At 39.6% G+C, this 21,218-nt stretch overlaps 1 protein-coding gene across 1 annotated transcript in view; it reads right to left on the bottom strand.

Annotated features, from left to right (window-relative positions):
• Positions 1–64: 64 nt before the first annotated feature.
• The window catches only part of atp13a3 (ATPase 13A3), a 33,476-nt gene continuing 12,322 nt past the window's right edge, over positions 65–21,218 (bottom strand). The window contains exons 3-34 of the mRNA XM_053429748.1: positions 20,947–21,033; positions 20,684–20,857; positions 19,364–19,597; positions 18,739–18,809; positions 18,377–18,460; positions 17,523–17,592; positions 16,887–17,021; positions 16,011–16,083; positions 15,076–15,207; positions 14,736–14,915; positions 14,225–14,382; positions 13,665–13,853; positions 13,370–13,431; positions 13,114–13,264; positions 12,736–12,855; positions 12,397–12,414; positions 11,916–12,069; positions 11,577–11,697; positions 11,044–11,168; positions 10,147–10,307; positions 9,944–10,072; positions 9,762–9,841; positions 9,529–9,571; positions 9,313–9,422; positions 8,936–9,032; positions 8,756–8,828; positions 8,460–8,637; positions 8,170–8,348; positions 7,988–8,076; positions 7,705–7,785; positions 6,839–6,931; positions 65–5,455 (exon numbers count right to left, since the gene is read on the bottom strand). Of these exons, the coding sequence (XP_053285723.1) occupies positions 5,261–5,455; positions 6,839–6,931; positions 7,705–7,785; positions 7,988–8,076; positions 8,170–8,348; positions 8,460–8,637; positions 8,756–8,828; positions 8,936–9,032; positions 9,313–9,422; positions 9,529–9,571; positions 9,762–9,841; positions 9,944–10,072; positions 10,147–10,307; positions 11,044–11,168; positions 11,577–11,697; positions 11,916–12,069; positions 12,397–12,414; positions 12,736–12,855; positions 13,114–13,264; positions 13,370–13,431; positions 13,665–13,853; positions 14,225–14,382; positions 14,736–14,915; positions 15,076–15,207; positions 16,011–16,083; positions 16,887–17,021; positions 17,523–17,592; positions 18,377–18,460; positions 18,739–18,809; positions 19,364–19,597; positions 20,684–20,857; positions 20,947–20,997 (3,810 nt within the window). The 5' untranslated portion in view covers positions 20,998–21,033 and the 3' untranslated portion in view covers positions 65–5,260. The remainder of the gene's footprint in view (positions 5,456–6,838; positions 6,932–7,704; positions 7,786–7,987; positions 8,077–8,169; positions 8,349–8,459; positions 8,638–8,755; positions 8,829–8,935; positions 9,033–9,312; positions 9,423–9,528; positions 9,572–9,761; positions 9,842–9,943; positions 10,073–10,146; positions 10,308–11,043; positions 11,169–11,576; positions 11,698–11,915; positions 12,070–12,396; positions 12,415–12,735; positions 12,856–13,113; positions 13,265–13,369; positions 13,432–13,664; positions 13,854–14,224; positions 14,383–14,735; positions 14,916–15,075; positions 15,208–16,010; positions 16,084–16,886; positions 17,022–17,522; positions 17,593–18,376; positions 18,461–18,738; positions 18,810–19,363; positions 19,598–20,683; positions 20,858–20,946; positions 21,034–21,218) is intronic.

The following is a 21,218-nucleotide window of genomic DNA, read 5'->3' as shown; positions in this document are numbered from 1 at the left end:
GCCCTATCAAATTGTAAAGTATCATGAATGATAACGGAGACAAATGACACAGACTTGCAGCAGATAGTTTTCAAAACATTTATTGAAAAGAAAGAAATCATGATAATCTGAAATACAATCCTCAGAAAAAAAGAAAATAACTGAAAATAAATAAAAAATAAATTATGAGGTAAAAAAAAAAAATTAATAAAAAAAATGTACATCTCTGCCATTAACAATAATACATATACTCCTGGTCTCTTGATGAGGTGGGGGAGCTGCAAATAAAAAAAAAAGCACTGAAATACACATGGACTGTAAGAAGTTTTTACCACAAGTATATTTTCATTCCGTTTGGGTATTAACTTTTATTTTCTCTATTTATTACAAATAGACATTCACCTGAGGAAACAACATCGAAATGAGGCTTCATGTACTCAGTGGCTGACTCAATCTTAAAGTCATTCGATGGTTTAAAAAAAAAAAAACATCATGTGAGAGAGGCCAATGCTGACTGTTGGTATATGTTGTACCTGTATAAGCTCATTGAGGCAAAGTTGTGTCAGAATATAAGGCAGAACTGTAGCGTAGAGGAAAAGCAATAGTATTCACACTTTGCCATAATTAAATTGATGAATTATGTTTCAAGGTGCACAGTCATGAAACACCTGATACCGAATAACTTTGCCCCCTAGCAGCAATATAACCCCTTCTACAATAGACTGCTGATATTAAGCAGCAATGCACATTCTTTTTTGCCAATTTCATATTAAATTTACACAGATGCAAACTATTGTTTTTTAAAGTTCCAGATAAAAAAAAAAGTCAAATACATACATTGGATGATTGGACAGAAAAGTAACATGATTGTCAGATGTTTAAATTTGCTGAAATGAGGTGATTATATACGACATCAAATGAATTATTCCCTTCTTGTGTCAGATCCTTGGTTTTATAAAAAACAGCTGTATAAAAGAGAAGAAAAAAAAAAAGATAAGCTGAGAAGTAGATCTACTACAAGAACTTGAAAAGACAATTTCCGAATCAAAAAGTTCATCTTAATTCAAAAGTTTAAAGTCAACATTGGCTGCAGTATGATTTACCCAGGACAGAACAAACACCGATCATACTTCTCAATAACTGGTTCAGATAGTGAAATAAATGCCCAGGATTATGCCCAAATAAGGAAGATCCAGCCGAATGCAAGTCCACGACAAAAGTGAAAGTTTGAACAAATCCAACAGACAGTACAAATCGAAAGTTGACAAACAAGTGATTGTAACACATAGTACCAAAATAGCAGAAAAAGAAACACCAGCCCTTTGATAATCCAAAAACATACACTTTTATATCTATATCTTCTTTGAATTTTATGCACACACTAGAAATGTATCTCATATATACAGACTGAATCCAACTTCGAATATTATTATCACTGTTTAAAGTCCATTTGTGCCCAGCAAAATCAGATTTGACAGAACTGAACAAGCTAAATAAAACTTTGTTTTGAACTCTTTTTTTTTTTTTTTTTTGAAATAACCGATACAGATGTGATGAAGTCTTTGGGAATAGAATCAACAACTGTAGTATTGCATTGCATTCAATTTTGTTCTTTACAAAACATTCAATTTTAGCCTCAGTAGGAATCTATGGAGAAAAAATATCAAACCCTGAAATCAACGATAAAAAGACAAACACCACTGAATATTCAGAAGCATAGGAGCCAATGTGGCCCTTGTTTGAGCACATCAGCAAGTTTGTCTCAATTTAACAAAATAAACAAATATCTTTTTTAAACAAAATATCGGATTTTTGTTAATTGGCACCACAATGTCCATTTCAGCCAAACTATTCATCTTACCAGTTTTATCAACTATACACCCCTCTCACATTGACAATTTGTCCACAAAATAGTATAACAAAATACTTTCCTCATTAAATAAACTATATATCCATGGAAACTATGGTCACATGTCACATTTGAGCTTGTCACAAAAATGTTATGGATCAAATATTTCACATACATTTGGAATATTATTACATGCATCTCAATAGACGATGGCTTTCAGCGAATGAGCAGCTTCAGACTCTTGTTATCACTTAATATGGAGAAACCTTTTGCAACTATTGAATAAACTCAGTGATGATCAATAAGCTAAAGATGATGTTTTTGTGCCATATAAATATCATACAACACAGCACATTCAACAAACTTTTGAAATGTAATTTGCTTCATGTCACTGAGGAGCAGTCATATTGTATCCCCTTGACATTTGTTAGTTGTCTTAGACGAGGTGTCTTATAGCACCTGAGTCGCACTCTGAAAATAATATAAAACATATAATTCATGAAAGACAGGCTGCAATTAGTTATACTGACAACAGGAACCAGCTATTTTCATGTGATCCTCCGTCATAAATTAGCATTTTGACTTTTAAACATCATCTCTGGTGACTTTAAGAAGTCTGTAGTTTTCCCCTTAGGTGACTGTTCATCATGATTAATGAGGAATTTCTCATATGATGTTATATGCCTGAAAAAAAGTATTTATTTGCATTTTTTTTAAAGTACTAAACTTCAACAACAAAAAACTCAATTCCACCCATAAAGTGTAAACTGCTTCTTAGATTTTCCACAGGATGAAACTACAAACTTCTCCAGCCACCTTCAAAGTCTCCAGACTGTGTCCGTACATAATACTTTTAGAACAGATATTGGGGAGCAGCAAGAAATAGCAGTGAACATAAATATAGCCCTTAACTCTCTATGCAGGTAGCATGTGTAATAAATGAATACAACTGTGCATGTTAATCTGCATCTGTCCTATGCAGGGTGTGCTGTTGCGCGGATCGTTTGATTGCATCGAGAGCAGCGAGAGGATAAGATCCATGATTCTTTACCTTAATTCTCCATCACACTTTTAATCAGTCTTCTTCCATAGGAAGAAATTGTGATGAAAAATAAACTACTGGCTTACTTTTAGCCAATCTGGAGTTTGCAGATTTTGGATGCTTTGATTCATATGGTCTCATGTATGTTATCAGCTGTCCACGATAGCCAGACATATTTCTGCTGCCTCTCTCGTGGATATTCTTTTTAAAGTACAGTCATGTTAATGTGTCTTCTACAGTAATGCTGTATATTTTTAATAACAGTTCTAATATTGCAACCGTTTAGTCTTTCAAGTCCTCAGAACATGACAGGTAGGGAGGTGGCTTCATGAGTGTTGATGTCCTTTACGTTCCATGTCTGACGTTATGAGTTGCTGACAGGACATGGCTCACCGACGCAAACACATTGGCTTAACGGTTTATAGCCACACTAGCAGCCTGTAAGGGTGCAAAGTTCATGACACACTTGATAACCGATTTTGATGGATGTAAAACACTGGGTATGTTAGCACGCTGTGTTGGAATATCAGAGTTCAGCTAATGTTGATTAATAATTTAATCATTAGCTTAAGAGGCAACCTGTTCTGTTCTTGTGTCATTTTGGTGACATGACATGATAAATGAGGAGCTACAGAGAAGAACATCCGTGTTGGAGTTCATGACAGTTGATGAGATATTTACGTCTGGACCAACCGATCAGTTGATTCACAATGCTAGCACGGTTAAAAAGCAGTCTTTTTTTTATTATTATTTTAAAAATTTTGACATAATAATACCTTTGTTAAAAATCTTAAAGGTAATCTCTGACAAAAATGATGGAGAGCCTGTCTCAGGTCCCAGCCTGTGGTTGAGAGTGGATGAGCACATCTGTTTGTGTGTCTTTCTGCCTCACTGTTCTTCTTAGGTCAATTTGGAGAAGCCCGAATGTCCTTCACTTTCATGGTTTTGTACTTTCAGTGTGCAACCTGTGATTTATAATGTGTGACCAATTTAAAGTCCATTTTCTATAATCCTACAAGAGCTTTTCTGCATTTTCACAAATTTAAAAAGGTGATCACAGGTAAAAAGTATGATTTATATAGGTCATATTACAATGTGGCTGATGACAGCTGGTCTACAAATACTTTAAATGTCCACTATGAGTACATTGTAATATTTTCAGACATATTGTGCAGTTTCTAAATCACACTAAATCTAGACTTTCCCTAACTTCATCCTCTTACTCTTCCAGAACTGTACGATCAGCCACTTTGATAGTTGTATATTTGTGTTTATTATTAAATGCGAGCATGAACTTCGGGTTGGGGTGTGCAACGTTACGAGACCACAGCCGTTCATCATTCTCAAGCTTCTTCAACTCCCCGTGCTTTGACTTGTGGTTCATTCACCACAGGGAGAAATTGAAAATAGTTTGGTTATCACATAATGAGTTATTGTCGGGTGTTTATGCCAACTCATTCAAATTTGTCTATATGAACATTAAATGTATAAGAACACTACATGGTAGCAATCAGAGTCAGAAAAACAAAAACTTTGGACATTTTGCTGTTTCTTTTAAAAACTGTATGATCACGTCACACTGAGGTGGTCAGTGCAGAGTAATCGACTACACTGTCCACATTCAACTCCAGGCTTCCAACAGCAGAATCTCTCCATCTCAAACTGGAACTTCTGTCCTCTGTCCTCAAACTCTGCCAGTCTTCTCTTATATAAGCCAATTCTCTTAGTTGCAAATTCAGTCAGAGGGGGTTGAACTTGAGGACTAGAGTACAACCCTTCAACTTGGCCTATACTTCTCAAGTTTCTATTTAAAAAACATAATAATCCGTCTGAAAAGCTCAGACATGATATCAACTATTTTAATCTGAAGTCTAAATGGGTTTTGTAATACAGTGGTTGTAAATTAAATCTGAACGCCTAGTTATTATAAACAGTGGTAGTGTAGAAATGATTTACTAGTTCAAATTTGTCAGAAGCTATATCAGAAGTGGAGTGGGTCTTCAGCTCTATCTTACATCGCTTCCACACAAAGACGAGAGACATTTATTTCGGTTGACTTGCGATTTTGGACTGGAGTAGCTGCTCAGCTTTGGTGAACAGACATCTCAATAAAGGAAGGGAATCAACTTTGACGTGCAGATGTTTTAAGAACATTTAAAGCAAGAGAGACCTGAGAGTCTGAGGGCGCGTTCGACACGTATGGACCCCACTGTCTGTGTAATCCTGTGGTCTTTGCAGTAATGTCTCTGGAACTACAGTGTTGGAGGCAAGTCTCTGAACGGTGATGACGAGCAATCATCCTATTGAATGTGCTTTCACTAAGCACACCTTTAAAAATGTCTACAGTATGAAAGGTGAGATAGGATAGCTGGAGGCGCTGTGGGGGGGTGCTAGGAGTTGATCATGATTTGATAGGTGGAGCCGTTTTCGGGGCGGGGTTTGGCTTCTGTGGTGGTGGTTGGCTTTGGAGGCCAGTCAGGGTCCACACTCAGCTCCTGGGCCAGATGCATGTAGCGGGCCTTGGGCATCTTGCGTGAGCAGCTCAGCCAGGACAGACACTTGAACGCCTGCAGGTCAATGCCCCTCTGAAAATACCACATCGGTATAACAAGAAAATTAATAAATGATAGCAGAGAGCGGAAAGAAGGGACGGATGAAAGGTTCCATCAATTGGTTTCCTACTTTGTTCAGATTTTCTAAAACACTTTCATCAGACTGTGACATGCGTCTATAGCTGTTGCATGCAAAAAAAAACTGGAGAGAAGACATTTGCACGATACACAGGCACATTTCTTTACACTGGTAAACTGCAGCATGTGCACATGCATGTAGGTCGTTCAAAACAAAATTCAGCATGACAGTTAAAGGACTTGCCAGTGGACAGTTAAAGAGCGAGCCTTCTCATTAAAAACAAGCTCATGGAGTCACAGATAGAACAAAGGATTCCACAAGAGGTCTCAACAGATGAAAATATCTCACTAACATTTGAAAATAGCCTGCTTTAAATCTTGAACATACTACATCTGTTAGGAACAACTGACAGTGTTGACTGACAGACTTAGCTAACAGGGTATCTCTGTCCCAAGCTGTCCCTGACGTGTATGCATAAAAAGCATTTACAAGCTGGAGGGGTTACTAATCCATACCATGCGGGGTGAACAAAATTGACTGTTTTGGGACATTTTCCTTATTTTGAAAATGTAAAACATTGCAATTAATAAATAGTTAATTGCTTGAGATATTAAATTAACAGTATTCTTTTTGGGAAATCGGCCAATCTTTCAGTGACTGTAATAGAAACTTAGACCAGGGGTGCCCAAAGTTTTTCATGCCACAGACCATTTATAAACTTAATATGTACTCATGTATGTAAAGACCTTAGAAGATTATCTAACAGATAACTATCATATCATGACTGGACTGGTTGGATATATCGTGGCTTCCACCACCAGTGCAACGTGCTCTCTCACTGCTTTCCTATTCAGAATTTTGAAATATAAATTTGAAGGCACAAATGTGAATAACAAATGTAACCTGCTGACAGCCGAGCATGAAGGTGTTAACCACCTTGTTAAGAGGACATGTATGGTACTTTCTTCAAGGACAAGTCGGCATTACTCCTTCACTTGAACATCAAGTCAGTGGCTTCCTGGTGATTGACTTGTTTATCTCAGTGTAATGAGGTTTTACAACTTCAGTAAGAATGTAATAAAGTAAACTAAATGTTATGAAGCTAATCTCACAACTGAGTGTAGTACAACTGGTACATTATCAAGCATTGAACCCAGTATCCATCAGGACAACTCAGATGGAGAAGAAAGATCAGAAAGAGACTGAAGTCTTGGTTAGGGGTTAAAATAAAAAGGTGTGCTCTGAAGTATTAGAGATACAAGTGGGGACAGTGAGAGGGAAAACCACAAAAGACGAAAATGGAAGGGCTAGAGAAGAAGGTGTCAGATTTTCCCAACCTGTGGTGTAGGGGCGGCAGGAGTGACGCCAAAGCTGCCATGTTTGTCTCGGCTGAACACAAGCTTCCATAAGATGATGTCAAGGATGAAGGTCTATGGAATAGTGCAGTGGGCAGGGGAAAGAATTACAGAGATTTGATTTTGAAATTTGATTTCACATAGTTCCTGCTATTGTGTTTTTACACAGAGGTCTTCAACTGGCTTTTTCACAATGTATCAAAAGTTTAAGTGATCATTTGTTGAAATTATTCTTCCATTAAGTTGTGTTAATAATTACATGCAAAGTTAAAATCACAATTAATAGAATTAGTAAAGACATCACATCACATTAATCCTGAGGTCTTAATATATATAGAAAACTCTTAAGTTTTGATTATGTGCAATCACTTAGGTATACTTTTTTATTTCATTGTAGATTTGAAAGCAGTTTGCTCTAGGAGTTTAGGTGAATGCAGTTTGTGTAACTGGGCTGATGTCTGGAGGAAATCCGAGGCATAGTGATACTGCTCCACTGTGTGGGACAGGCCAGCATAAACTATCTATTGCCATGCAGTTGTACAATAATAAGCTATTTTCTTAAGGAGCATCCGTCTGTCCACAGATTAGACAAACGTTCTCTGCTTTGAGGGATTTCAAATACCTGCATACATTTCATCCCAAAAATGTTAACATTAGCCACATACTTTGAGTTTTAGCAATTGCAAATACCAAAGATCCTCTTGTTAAAGACAATAATATTAATAAAACTCTTCTCAGAACACAAGATAAAAGTGAGACAAAGATGAGAACACTGCATGAAAAAAACTAAAAACTGAACATGAGAAAAACATCAAATGTTACCATGTGAGTATGTGCGCGTGTCTTACCTCCACCACCACAGACACAGCAGCATTGACTACGATAATGAGGGAGAGTTTTACTCTCCAGTCAAACGGGACACAAACAATCTGCACAAAGAGAGAGAGAGAAGGTCCAATGTTGATCATCTATCTGGTGACATTAAAAAACTCACTAAGTGGCTAATACAAATGCTTTATGGGTCTACATCTTAAATTAGGGACATAAAAAGTAGATATGGCGCTTGGTATGATAAAACCAGATACAATTTTGACGGTAAAGGTGTATTTTTGGTGATTTACGTTTTCTTACCTCTAGAAACTCGTCAATAGTTTTCACAGGGTTGAACATCATTAACAGTAGGAAAATATACAAAATCAGGGTGGACACCACAAAAGGCCCTGCGGACAGCAAAGAAACACAAACAAACTTACAATATAGAAAAGTTAAAGTATTTGTAACTATATGAGGTCAGATTTATTCAAGTTTCTCACAATTCTTGTAGCTGGGCTGCCTGAACGGTTTGCCCTTAGAGAAAACGACGGCAACAATGAGATACTGGAAGGAGGACACATAGAAGAGGCTGGTGTTCTCAAAGTTTTGAATGTTGTGGTCGTCCACTTCTGTGTTGTTGACGTCAGACATGTTGATGTGTGATGACATGTTGCAGACACTGGGTGAGGACAGAGTTTGATTAAAAAAACATGTTGAGCAAAAAAAATGTGGCAGACACACATGATAAAATATTGTAATTTTTGCATTGGTCAAGACAGCAGTTACTCACTCTGTGAGTGGTGTCCAGATTGTGTACCACGGCTGCTTCTGGACCCACAGGAATGTTACGGTCTGGAAGCCCAAGCAGATGAGGATTTGTGTCAGCACAGAGAACAACAGAGACCCTGAGATCAGACCCGATGGCGGCCGTTGCGGCACAAGCTCTTTCCACGCTGGATTCAGACTCACTGAAAAGGAGAAAGGACAGTAAGTAAAGATACAGGTTAAGACAAATAAATGTGTGACGCATAACCTTGATGTAATTCATATTACTTTTATTTATATTGTTACTCCTCTTCTACTTACTGGTAAAGACAATAAGGAGGATAATGGCGATATCGATGAAGAGGAACTGGAAGTCTCCCAGGTTACTGAGGATCTAAAAAACAAAGACAACAGACAGTTCAGATCAGACACTCCTGAGCATTCACTGGACTTCTTATTAATTCAAATGCTACTATAGATTGTGGAGACAGCGGTACGTACAGAATAGAGGAGGGTGACACTGATGTACTGGATGATGCTGTAGAGGGCCATGAACTTGAACACACAGAAGGAGGTGATGAGAGCGGCGCGGCCCTCCCTGTAAAAGAAATGAACCACCATGTCATCTCTAAATCCAACACACAAAGTTGAATCCACTTCAAAGCTACATACTAAAACTACTGCACCAAATGAGGGCAAGTCAATGATAAAACATCACAATGATCCAGTCACTATGACCACAGCCTTTGACAGATAAAACATCATCTGTCCATGTGGATCCTGAGGAGCTCTTCCCTTCAAGTTCTATTTCATCTTTCATTTTGTTTATTTATTTAGTACAATGTGTGGAATGAATCTAATAAGAAGGAAAGAAATACCTGATGAGGCTGGGGACACAGGAGATGTTGGGGGTCCTGGAGGTGAAGGGAGAAGCTACAGAGGCCTCAAGCTCTGAGAGAGAGATGCCACCATGAGCCCTCTTCAGAGCCTGTGTGAGGAAAACAGATAGTTTAAGTACAGACTAATATAAAAGGATGTCCATTTCAATAAGTTATTGCCAGACCCAAAATGTATTTCCATCGTGGTTTACGTACCCCACAATCATTAGCTCCATCTCCACACATCCCAACAAAGTAGCTGCATGTAAGATATAAAGAACAGTAACTCAATGCTCACTTTGAACACTTTAATCTTTAAAAATGTCTTCTGCAGCTTTTATTGAAGGGTATTTCTTCCATTAATGATAACAGCTAACAGTCTCACAACTTAAAGTTGTGTATGCTTATATATATACAAAAACGTTCATGTGTTTGACTGAAGTACTCACTCTACACCCTGCAACGCCTCAATAAGCTGGGTTTTCTGGTCTGGGGCCATTCTGGCAAACACTGTCCCGTGAAGCACCAGCTACAAGGCAGAACACATGGTCAGAACCTCACCATCCAAATTCAACAGTAGGAGCTGCAAAAGTTATAAATTATGTCCACCCTCATTGAAGAGACCTCATACCTTTTGAAGCATGTCAGGGAAATGCTCAGAGATTACAGCAAATGATTTTCCATTCATTGCAAAGTGGTACAGCTCTTGTGCTTTAGGTTCGTCTTCATGACACACGTCCTCTAATCTCATGTTCACTTCCTATAAAGAAATTACAATTACTGTTTGTCCATGTATGTCTTGTGCAAGTACTGGTGTCGGCCCAATCGCTTCACCTCCAGGCGGGACGTCTTGCTTGGCTTGTCAGCGTATCTCCAGGTGATCTTGGCGGTCTGTCCGTCATGGGGATGATGGGCATCAGCAATGATGACTGTGTCCAGGGGTGGGATCATTCCACAATCACGAGCCACTGAAATTGCTGTCAGCATATTGTCACCTGGAATGTGGTCAAATCATAAAGATCAAATAAAGAATACCGACAAGGGTTTACTGATTTATGGATTTATAGACTGTTTATTAAAATGTTATTAATGCACGTCATGCTTCTGCTCCTCACTATATTCTCTGCCTATCCCACAAGTGGAGAGTTTACCTGCCTGTGACTGATGGTAAGACGCTGAATGAAAACAGAGGCCAATAGTCCTGGGGCACATTATTACCACAAGGGGACACTATCAAATGTGTTTAAGGGCTGATGACATTGGGTGAGTTTGCGAGAAAGCCTGAGACTGAAATAGCATCTACTGTGTGTAGGTCATCAATCAAGCATAAATTATTAATCACATTTCACGTCCTTTTGTCTGAAGCAACCTTGAGAATACAATGGACAATAAAAGGAAAGCAAAGGCAAACAGAGGATTGTCTGGTGGACATTTGAGGTTGTGTGTTGCACTGGGCAGCCTAGAAGTTTTGTGAGTTGAGATTATGGGTACAGCTGAGCAAATACCAGAGTGACTAAACCGAATGTCAAAACACAGGAGATTATCGAATTCTGCTCTGCATGTGTGAGAGAAACTCAAGAGGTTTGACCTTGACCCTGCCTAATCCATCTATTTTTACAGTCTGTGGTTTTTGCAAGATTATTTTCCTATTCAAGACTTCTATGACTCACATATTTATGTGTTAGGCTTAGGTTACATGGGAGTGAATGTGCAGTGTGTGTATGCGCTCACCAGTAACCATGACTGTGCGGATGTGGGCTTGGCGGAGGTCCTGCAGGACACCTGGAGTTTCTGCCTTCAGCTTGTTCTGCATGATGATCAGACCCAGGAAATCCATGTTCATCTCTATGTGATCCCTGTTTCAAATGAAGACACAAACACATTAGTACTTAGTATACCAAAAACTTGTATAGTACTGCTCTCTATTAATAGTTAAGTCACTAAAAGACTTTGCTTGACACAGGGACCTGTTCATTTAGTTAACTCACTGAGCACTTTACTATAAACATGCTTCTAAAACTCCCTTTAACCAAGAAACACTCAGTTCTTCGGGGCATGGTATCCATCTAGATGTACACATTTCTTTGAAAATGTTGGTCCATGTTGATATGATTGCATTACATAATTCTGCAGTTGCCATTGGATGATGCTAAATTGTGGCCATGAAGGGATGAACATGGTCAGAAACAGTACACACAATAGGCTGTTACATTCAAACCATAAGTACCATAATTGACAAACAACAACAAAACAGTCAAGGTTACCTGTTGACGTTCTGAACTTTGTGCCAGGTAAGTTTTGATTCTAATCGCCGGTGTGCCAGAGCAATGACCCTGAAACCCTGCATTGTATAGCCCTCCAAAATCTCTGCAAAATTATCTGGCACTGCAAAGAGAGAAAAAGACAGTGGCGAGAGACATTAAGACAGAGAAGCACAAAGGGCAAAAAAAAAGTTGAGGCTTTTGTGATGCAACCGATTTTGTATTCATATTCCATCAATGCACAAGTAGTGTATTGTATTTGCTGAAACCTTAAAACATAAAATAAAAATGTCAAGTATTTCCAAGTGCTGGTTGTCACCACAGCGACCGTGCAAACCTCACCTGTGTCCCTCTTGCAGAGACCAGCCACCACCTCGGGCGCCCCCTTTGTGTAGGCGTCCATACGTTTCTCCCCCAGCAGACGAGCTACCACAGTCATTCTCTGGAGAGCTGATGAAAAAGGAAACTGGCGCACAATACCTATCTCATACACAGACTGCACACACACACACACACAGACACACACACGTGATTGCTGACTCAGTTCTGCATCAGGCTGACAGTGCAAACGGAACAAGGCAGGGAGTAAAGAGAGTGTCACAGAATGTCTGTGTAATGGAGGAAATGGGAAACTGAAAATAATCTATATGCATGTCATATATAATTCAAATTTAACATAGCTAGAATTGCAACATTAATATCATAACAATACAAACTGTTAATTCTCAATACATATTATCGTTCTTTCAGAGAGATCTGTGTTGTTCAAGAAAGCCAAGAGGAATTAAAAACTACATTTTCAAAGAGGAAGCAGAGTTCTTACCGAGAGCTCATAGAGTTCCTAGAAAGAGGAAAGGAACAGAGAGATATGTTGGTTAAAGCCTAATATAACATGATTGATGTTGCTACTGTATACTGCAATGGTATGGTTGATATGTTGCATTATAGCCCATATACTGTGAATTAAAGCTTTAAATCAACTTGAATTAGACTATAAAATAAAACAAGGCATAAAATATATGTATAATCAAATCTCTCACATAACTATGAAATTAGATTATTAGATTTTAATAGATTTCACGATCATTTACAATGATGAAAATTAACAGATAAATGATTTTATCATATTTCCCAGACTTCTAACTAACCCTAACCCACATACCATGTCTTGTTCCTGTGACACTGCAGGCTCTTGAGGCAACAGCTGCTTCGGGGGTCGAACCACAGTGGGCATGATACGGTTGTGGAGCGATGTCTCCTCCTCGGTGGCCTCCTCCAGGATCTGTGAGGGCAAAGGTTTCGAAAAAACAGGAATCAGAAAAATGTGTTTGAGGAAGAAAAAAACTTCAAGAATGGGTCAAAAACATTTGTTAAAACAAATATCTTCTTCTGTCTATCACACACAGGTAGCCTACACATAAAATTGATTCCATGTGGCTGTTGCCCCCATATATTTTATTCAGGGTGGTCTGCCTTATCACATTCCCAAATTCATGCCCTCACCAACTTTAAGTTCATGGACAGACACAAAACAACTCACCCAGCCTGTAGCCTCAAACATCTTGAGGTCCAGGGGGTCCCCGGACAGCTGGCCCTCTATTTTCGTGAGGGAGTGGCAGGTGGCCATGCAAGCCACAAACTGGGACTTGACAAGATTCTCCTTGTAGGCATTTTCCTCTGACAGGTGGAAACTGGACGGGCAGGAGTGGTAGGTGCAATTCAGCAATGCAGCCTGAATTGTCATGAAACAGTGATAGTTTCATGTTTCGCTTAATTAAGAGTTAAGGTCACCTTACCTGCCATTCTCAACTCTCTGGACACCCCACAGGTCTAATCCATCTTCCGTTAGAGTTCCAGTCTATAATAAGAAATAAAGTAGAATTGCTGAGCACTGCAGTGCCACACAACCACTGGCAGGTGGAATTCATCTGGGCAACAACAGTTTTAGTTAATTTATCGAAATCTACCACATACAAACATCAACAATATCGCTCCAAATCCATGTGTTGTGTATTTCTGTATATGTATGGAATATGAAGTCATTAATTAAATCTGAATGAGAAAACACAGCAGTCAACTTCTCGTGCTCACCTTGTCAAAGCAGACCAGATTGATTTGGCCACAGATGTTGATCCTCTGTGGGCTGATGCAGAAAATGCCAATGCGTTTGAGGCGCCGCTGGGCGTACACAATTCCGGCTGTCATGGCAGCTGGCAGCGCTGGTGGCACAGTGATGGTGATGATGTCTAGGGACTCAATGATGATGGTCTTAGCTGGCACCTAGAGCAGGCAAAAAAGAGAAAAGGTCTTTAAATTTCTTCATGTCTGATTGTCACCATGTCTTTGATTATCATCTCTCAAGGTAGAAATCAGCTAGAAATTCACATATCACTCTCATTCATTGGCTGAAATCCTGGTTTGGGAGTCAAATATGTGACATCTCTGAACATGAGTGGAATAAAAATCACTTGATGACTGAACAGTGGGAAACAAACGTTCTCTTATATACGTCTCATCTATTTATAATCTATAATGTGCTAATCCAACCAAAGGCCTGGAGTGAATCTGTTCGTTATATTCCATAGTATAATTCATTCTCACCCCATTTACACTGCATTTGTTTAATCGGTCATTGTCACCCCATACATTACCTTGTTTATGATGCTGAGGACAATAGAGTAAACAAAGCCGATTCCAGCTACAGCCACCAGACACAACAGGAAGAGGTAGGCATCACGGTACAGCTTGAAGTCGGTGGGTTTGGGATACAGGATGGAGCGCACCAGCTGACCTTTGGCTGTGCTGAAACCTGAGAAGAAGAAGAAGACAAGTCTTTTATAAGTGGAACCTGCGTTCTATATTGGAATCAGAAGTTTGACAAATACTGTGAGAACCCTCTCAGAAAGCTCCTAACTTTGCCCAATATATCCGAGCAGGTAGTCGTAATTTTGGGGAAATTCGCAGCAATTCTAAGCAACAAACTGATACTTTCATGTTAATGTGGTTGTGTTGTCGATCCCTTTAATGATTACATCAGAGATGCTCTTCCGATAAAGGGAGTTTGTGTCCTTAAATAAAACTCACAATGTACCCGTTTTTATACAAAGCCTTAAAGACATTTACATCCAATTAACCTCAAAACACATTTACTAAGACACCTACCTGTGCAGACCACCACAGCCTTGACCATTTCACCAGTGTAGAAGCGGGTCTGGATAACATGGGTGCCACAGAAGAGTGTATGTCTCTTATAGTCCTCTGTGTTGTAGGCACTGTCAGCCTCCCCCGTCTCTTCTGGCCCTGGGTTTGGGAGGTTGGTCTTTGTCACAGGAACACTCTCACCTGACAGAGAGTAGAGCTATATCAAGACTGGCTTCTAGGAGATGTACTTACACAAGTGTTTGATGTTTTGGAGTCTCCTGCATCTACAAATATATAAAATATTTCAACAAATCTCTTTCCAAAGTTATCAGACTTTAGATTTCCAGATATGTCCTCTAACCTGTGAGCATGCTTTCATTGACGATGCAGGTGCCGCTGATCAACACGGCATCACATGGCATGATGGTCCCATTGCTGGGAATGACCATCACATCACCAGGCACCAGATCAGTAGACAGAATCTCTTCGATATCTGCCAGGTAGGAGGGTACAATGGAGGAGTAGAGAGGGTAAATGTGTGCATTTGACACACAGGTGAAGAGCAAAGTGGGTAATACAATATAGGAGAGACAATTATGAGCGTGGCTAAAGTGTATAAATTATCCAACAGCAGCAGATGGTGGATTTTGTGAATGGAGGAGTGAGGAAGGAGATATTTTGTGACAGAGTCCCAGAGTCTCACTCAGCACATGTCTCATTATTCACGTCCCTTAGGCACCAGTAGGAAAAGGCATCACAAGCAGGGGCCAGGGCAATATATGGATGCATAAAGAAAAAGGTTGGTTGTGTATAAACCTTCACAGCCATTTTTCTGACAGATTCAGACTATGAGTGAAATCTTCGTCTTTGTCCAACTCATGGATGTAATCTTAATTATCTGATAAGATACCTGATGAAACTGTCAGCGAGTATTTTCCACCTCTCCAGACGCTACCACGCATTGTAAAATGCATGCAGCTATATAAAGGCAAGTGCAAAACCATTAAAGAGTGCTTTCATTGTGCTAAACCCACAGTCTCACATACACACACTAACTCTGCGGTCTCCCCAGCTAGTAGCCATCTGGAGAACAGCCAAAGGAGAGTGACGAGCGAGAGTGTGCGACTCAGTCTGGTCCAGGACAGAAGCAGAAAAAGGCCAACTGTCTGGTTTGTAAAAGCACTCTTCAAAATGGCTGGGAGCCAAATAGAATAGCACACAATATGAGCTACTACTTCAATTTATGTTCAGGGGCTTTCATGAAAAACGGACACACACAAAAATGTATTTACAAACCATTGTTGGCTCGGCATACAGACACACGGACAACACTGTGAGCTGCCACCATATCGTGAAGCATGACGTATTGCTGGAGAAGAAAAGACAAAGAAAAGAGTGATGAAAAACTGTTCTATTCCCATGAGCACCTCTGTTACAGCAAGGGTGTTTCTGTCTGGGCTTGTAAAGCCAGGGGCAGCAGACCGTGTGAATATGAGCCTTTATGCTACCTTCAAAACCCTGGATCAGACACGAGTTGGGCAGCGAGTCAATGCCGTCACATTACAAACTTGGTTGCACCAGAGCAGTCCATAAAATCTGTATGTTAGGCTTGTAAAATAATATGCATTTGTCTGTTTGGTACTAAAAATAATGTTTCATACAGTGGAGGTACACTTTTGTGGAAGCCAATGCAAGATAAACCCATACTGATGCATCTTGTTGGTATTATTATCAGTAAAATAATACCACTTTCCACATCCAGTTGTATTCCTGGTTTTAAGGCTGTTTTATGAAACCTCTAAACTTATATGGCACTTACATGTAGCACTTAGAGTTGCTTTGGATAAAAAGCGTCAGCTAAATGAAATGTATGGTAATGTAAAAGTAAAGACTTGAGTTCCCCCTAGAAATCCGGCCATTCTATCTCAAAAGCTTTTGCTGTGATAAATATGCCCTACCATGTGAATAAAATAATAAAAAATGCATTTTAGAAAATCCAAATAGCAAATACATCCAAATTGTGAACTATGAGGGGCTAATTGTCATAGTCTAAAGAAGTGTGGATAAGAAAATGGATCTAATTTCTCTTCCAATCCACTTTCACCTGGTTCTCCCTTGAATCTGCAGTTTAATAAACATATCTGGAGGGTCTGAGCAATTTGAGGAGCTCACCTTTTTGATGGTGTACACAGAGGTAGCTGTGGATATAACCGACATGAACACAATGGCAACAGCGTAGTAGTAATACTCATCGGCACTCCACAGGATCACACTGAAGAGCTGGAAGATGTAGAAAGGGTTTAGGACCTGCAGGAGGAGACAGCGGGAAAGATTAGTGAAGCAAATGCCGAGATCAAAGTTTAAAGATTGCAATCACAGATAAAAAACAGACCAATTGAGGACATAACCGAGGTGCTACTAGAACTGAGGAAAGAAAAATGCTCATATAAATTGTATGTATATAATAAAAACGATAGAGCTGAGTCATTGAACCTTTTTTTTTTCAGTTTATAACGTAAGTTAAGACGACATCACTCACAAATGATTCAACTAAGGACACATACTATCATATTGTATCATTCATACAGTTTTTTTCAAAGCTAGTATCAATTGACAGCACACAATCAGATAAGCATTTCTGCTCTACATTGTTCATATACACTACGTGCCACACAGACTCATCATTAATGTTTAGCATTAAATGTCATGAATTGTACTAATTAATAGTTGAGGCCACAAGTTTTAAAGGTGTTTTCAAATAAGCAAAATGAAACTTTTAAGTTGAAGGCAATGCAAACTGGGCCTCACCTCTTTGATAAGCAGCTTGAAAACAGAAGGCACTTTCACTGAAATTTCATTCACTCCGAAGAACAGTTTCCTGACAAGTGGTGAAAGAGACATTCATTAGGTCAAGTGTTCTGAATCAGCTCATACAAAGACAAACACGTGCAGGATGGAACGGAAATACACAACATAGTATCATTAAATTATGTATGTCATCTTTCTAAGTAGATAAGTTCACCAGATGATTTCGATAGAGCTTCAAAGTAAGGGCAGGGGTTAGGAACCTTTTCCCTTTCAAGGGCCGGTACAATTTTATAACATCCTTTGAGGGCCCATGGCTGGAGCTGTTTCTCTTTGGCAAGTGGGCGGACGTCAGATGATTTTGATGACGATGCTACTCACAGTTGATTTTTCAGGTTTGGGTCAGTCAGACTCAAGGGGAACTGAGTCTTTAAAAGAACTGCTCATAGTAGGTTGTACCAAACTGAGACATGGAAATGCTTTGCGGCTCAATGATTTTGCGTTGTTGGATCAGGCACAATAGCTCTACTCTACAGTAAATGGCTTAACAAATATAATAAGTTATTTTGTGGATTTTCATATTCTAAAATGTCTCTGCAGGAGTTTTGGAACGACGAAAACCACAAAACTTGTCTGCATAACGATGTCTCTGACAAAATGACTTCCTTCTTTACAGTCAGTAAATAACATCTGCTGGTCAGCGACAGTAAATAACATCACAAGTGTGTCAAACTGCTTAGCCAGACGTTGCCCACCTCTGAATTAGCGTGATCCACTGGGCTGTGTACCGTTTAAATTGTCATATCTGGAGAGTTCCTGCATTGATATCTGGCCTAAACAATCCCTCAGACTTTTACCTGTACTCCTGCTGGTTCCTGGTCAGGCCTTCACTGTGCTCCGAGTGGAGAGTGGAGCAGCTGATCTGTAAGTCCTCCAGGCCACTGTGGCAAGGAATGTTGGTCAAAGTACAAGACAAAGTGGACATTTTTAATTACACACAACAGTGCTATCATTGCAAGTCAAACTATTTATACAGCTGTTTTGCTTGTTTCATCTTTATGTTGTTCCATCTGCTGTTATCATTATGGCAGAGTTTTACTGTAAACATGCTTCCAAATAAAACCCTTTGCCAATTTAGCTTACTGCAAGAAATATACATCCAGCTACATCTTGAAAAATGGTATAAAACAAAGCCAATACAATTTCTGTAAGTGCTTACCTTAAATCTTGAAAGTTCTGCACCTCGTCATTCCAGTAATACTTTGTGCTATGGAAGGTAAAATAGCGAATCTGAGGGATACAGAGGTGAGAGGGGCAGAAGGAAAAGATTTTCATTTGACGCATGTCAGCATTTTCAGCAATGTTGTCAATACAATTCAAAGCAAATTTACAAGGAAAACAGCAACAATAATAAAAGCAATTCGAGAAAGTGCAATATCCCATTCAATTAAGTCAATGTAAATATTTCAGTGGAGGTAATTGTATAGCACTTGTATAGTTAGGTTTACTGCTTGGTTATGGAAAGCATGTGGTCAATGTAGAGTAGCCAAAAGAACAGCAAGTCAAAGTATGGCCAGTGTCTCTGTCTTCAACAGAAAAAGAAAGGACAGGCAGTGTTCTGTATTATCTAAAGCACCTTGGTCCAAAACTTTGAGACCACTTTCTCTTTAACTTCTTTAGTGGAAGTGCTCCACTAAAGAATTTGTTTTGTCCCCATCACGACTTAAATACGAAGTCTGAAACATCAAAAGCATTCTATCAACTGTAGAAACCAAGTGATTGATGGTTGCCATCATTGCTGGGTATGTGTGTAAAAACAGTACATTTCTGAGACGGGCACCTACTTGTGTGGGCTGGTAGTCTGCATATCTTCTGATGAGCTCCTGAGCAGGGCTGCCATCGGAGGGGTGAGTGGTGTGTCCATTGGCTAGAGAGGGGGAGGCTGTGGAGGAGAAGGGGCAGGAGGGAGAAGAAGGGGAGCAGGGGGAGGTGGTCTGGGTCTCCAGGCTGTGGAAGGGGTCACTCCCCGGGGCAAGCATCACTCGCACCCTGGCCAGGAACCAGCGCCGAAACTCATCCTGGTGAAGCAAATATATGAAGTGAAACCACTGAACTTTAGGTCCCTTCAGTCATCCCACATCCTATAAATAAAGATGAATGAGATACACAGATCCATATAGACTTGATAAAAGGATGAATAAACACACATGTGCTCCTAGCATGAGACCAAAAGAGAGAGTAATGTACACAAACACACACCCACCCACTCGCACAGAGTGAATGTTCTGAACACACTGTTGGCAAGCTATCTGTGCATTCCAGCTGGTGTGACCGTCTGCAGGAATCAGATCGTCTCGATGTATTTAGTGTGCTGCAACAATACATCAGTTGTATTCACTGACAGCTTTAAGAGCATATGAGCTTGAAGGATTTATCTTCTGCATATATCTTACTATTAAGTTACGCCTGACAGCATTTGGACATGACATCCATGCAGTTAACTGCATATCTTGAAAAATGTATCATGAGTGTTGTTTTTAAAAACTACATCTCAGAAAAATGTAGAATAAAATGCAATTACTGTATAATAAGTAGATCTGCTTGAAAAATATTAGGATTACAGACAAACCTATAAATTAAGTTATATAATACAATGTAACTTATAATGTAAGATCATTTCTCTTGTATCCTCCTACATGGGCAACAGCTTATCTTTTAGTCTGTTCTCCAACTACAGTGGATGATAATTCTTAATTCTTAAACTGTGATTACATTCCCATCCAGTTATTTTTCTAGGCTTTCAGAGGCTCAGCATGAGATGAAAAAACAATTCAAAATATCGAAATGTAAATATAAAATTTCGAATCTTAGTTTGTTGCAAGAGCTGCTTATTTTACAATTATTATATTTAGTAATTATTGAGTATATGAAAGGTCAGAGATTATGAAATACTTGAAGTTCACAGTAATGTTTTTAGTTTGGATTTGTTGTTCAAACAAAAATACAAAATCTAAAGATCTTCAATTTACTGTCATTTTATATTGCAAAATGCAGCCATCGTGACATTTGATCAGCATCATAGCTCATATTTTTTAATGGAAAATCGGTAAGCAGGTGGCTACAGAATAAGTAAGCTAATTACAGCAGCTCTACATGTTACCTACCACAGAGCGCAGCAACACCACTTCAGCATCACGTGCTGTGGTACGGGTGCAGGTGGATTTGACGCACCACTCTGGCATCCAGTAGAGCAGCAGGAGGAGGAAGCCCCCTGTACACAGCACCCCGAGGCCCACGAGGACCAGCCGCCAGCGACAGAGACGGTAGCCCTGCAGCTCCTAAAGTGTGTATCAAGAAAACATGGTTGCAGTTTGAGGAGTGTGAGAGCAACACCTCCTACATTGGCACTGATGTAAAATGACAGTACCATCTCCTCCTCCTCGCCCTTGTTGAGGACCTTCAGGTCTTCCTTCTCCATGCTGCAGAACAGTGTGCCAAGCCCCTTCCTTAGTCACTGTAAATACAACAGACAAAATGTCGGTGTGAACTTTGGAGAAATATTTCAGCTTTGCCACAGCCTATCAAAACAGTGGCTCAACACCAGAGGGTCACACACCCAAGGCGGGGGTCACAAGGTTTTCTAGGGAAATTGTGCAGAAGAGTAACATGTGGGAAATGCTGTGTATTTGTCATCAATGC

This window comes from Pleuronectes platessa, chromosome 9 (assembly GCF_947347685.1).
Source record: "Pleuronectes platessa chromosome 9, fPlePla1.1, whole genome shotgun sequence".
NCBI lineage: Eukaryota > Metazoa > Chordata > Actinopteri > Pleuronectiformes > Pleuronectidae > Pleuronectes > Pleuronectes platessa.
Note: the sequence above shows the minus strand (reverse complement) of the source record. Positions and strands in the feature narration are given on the sequence as shown.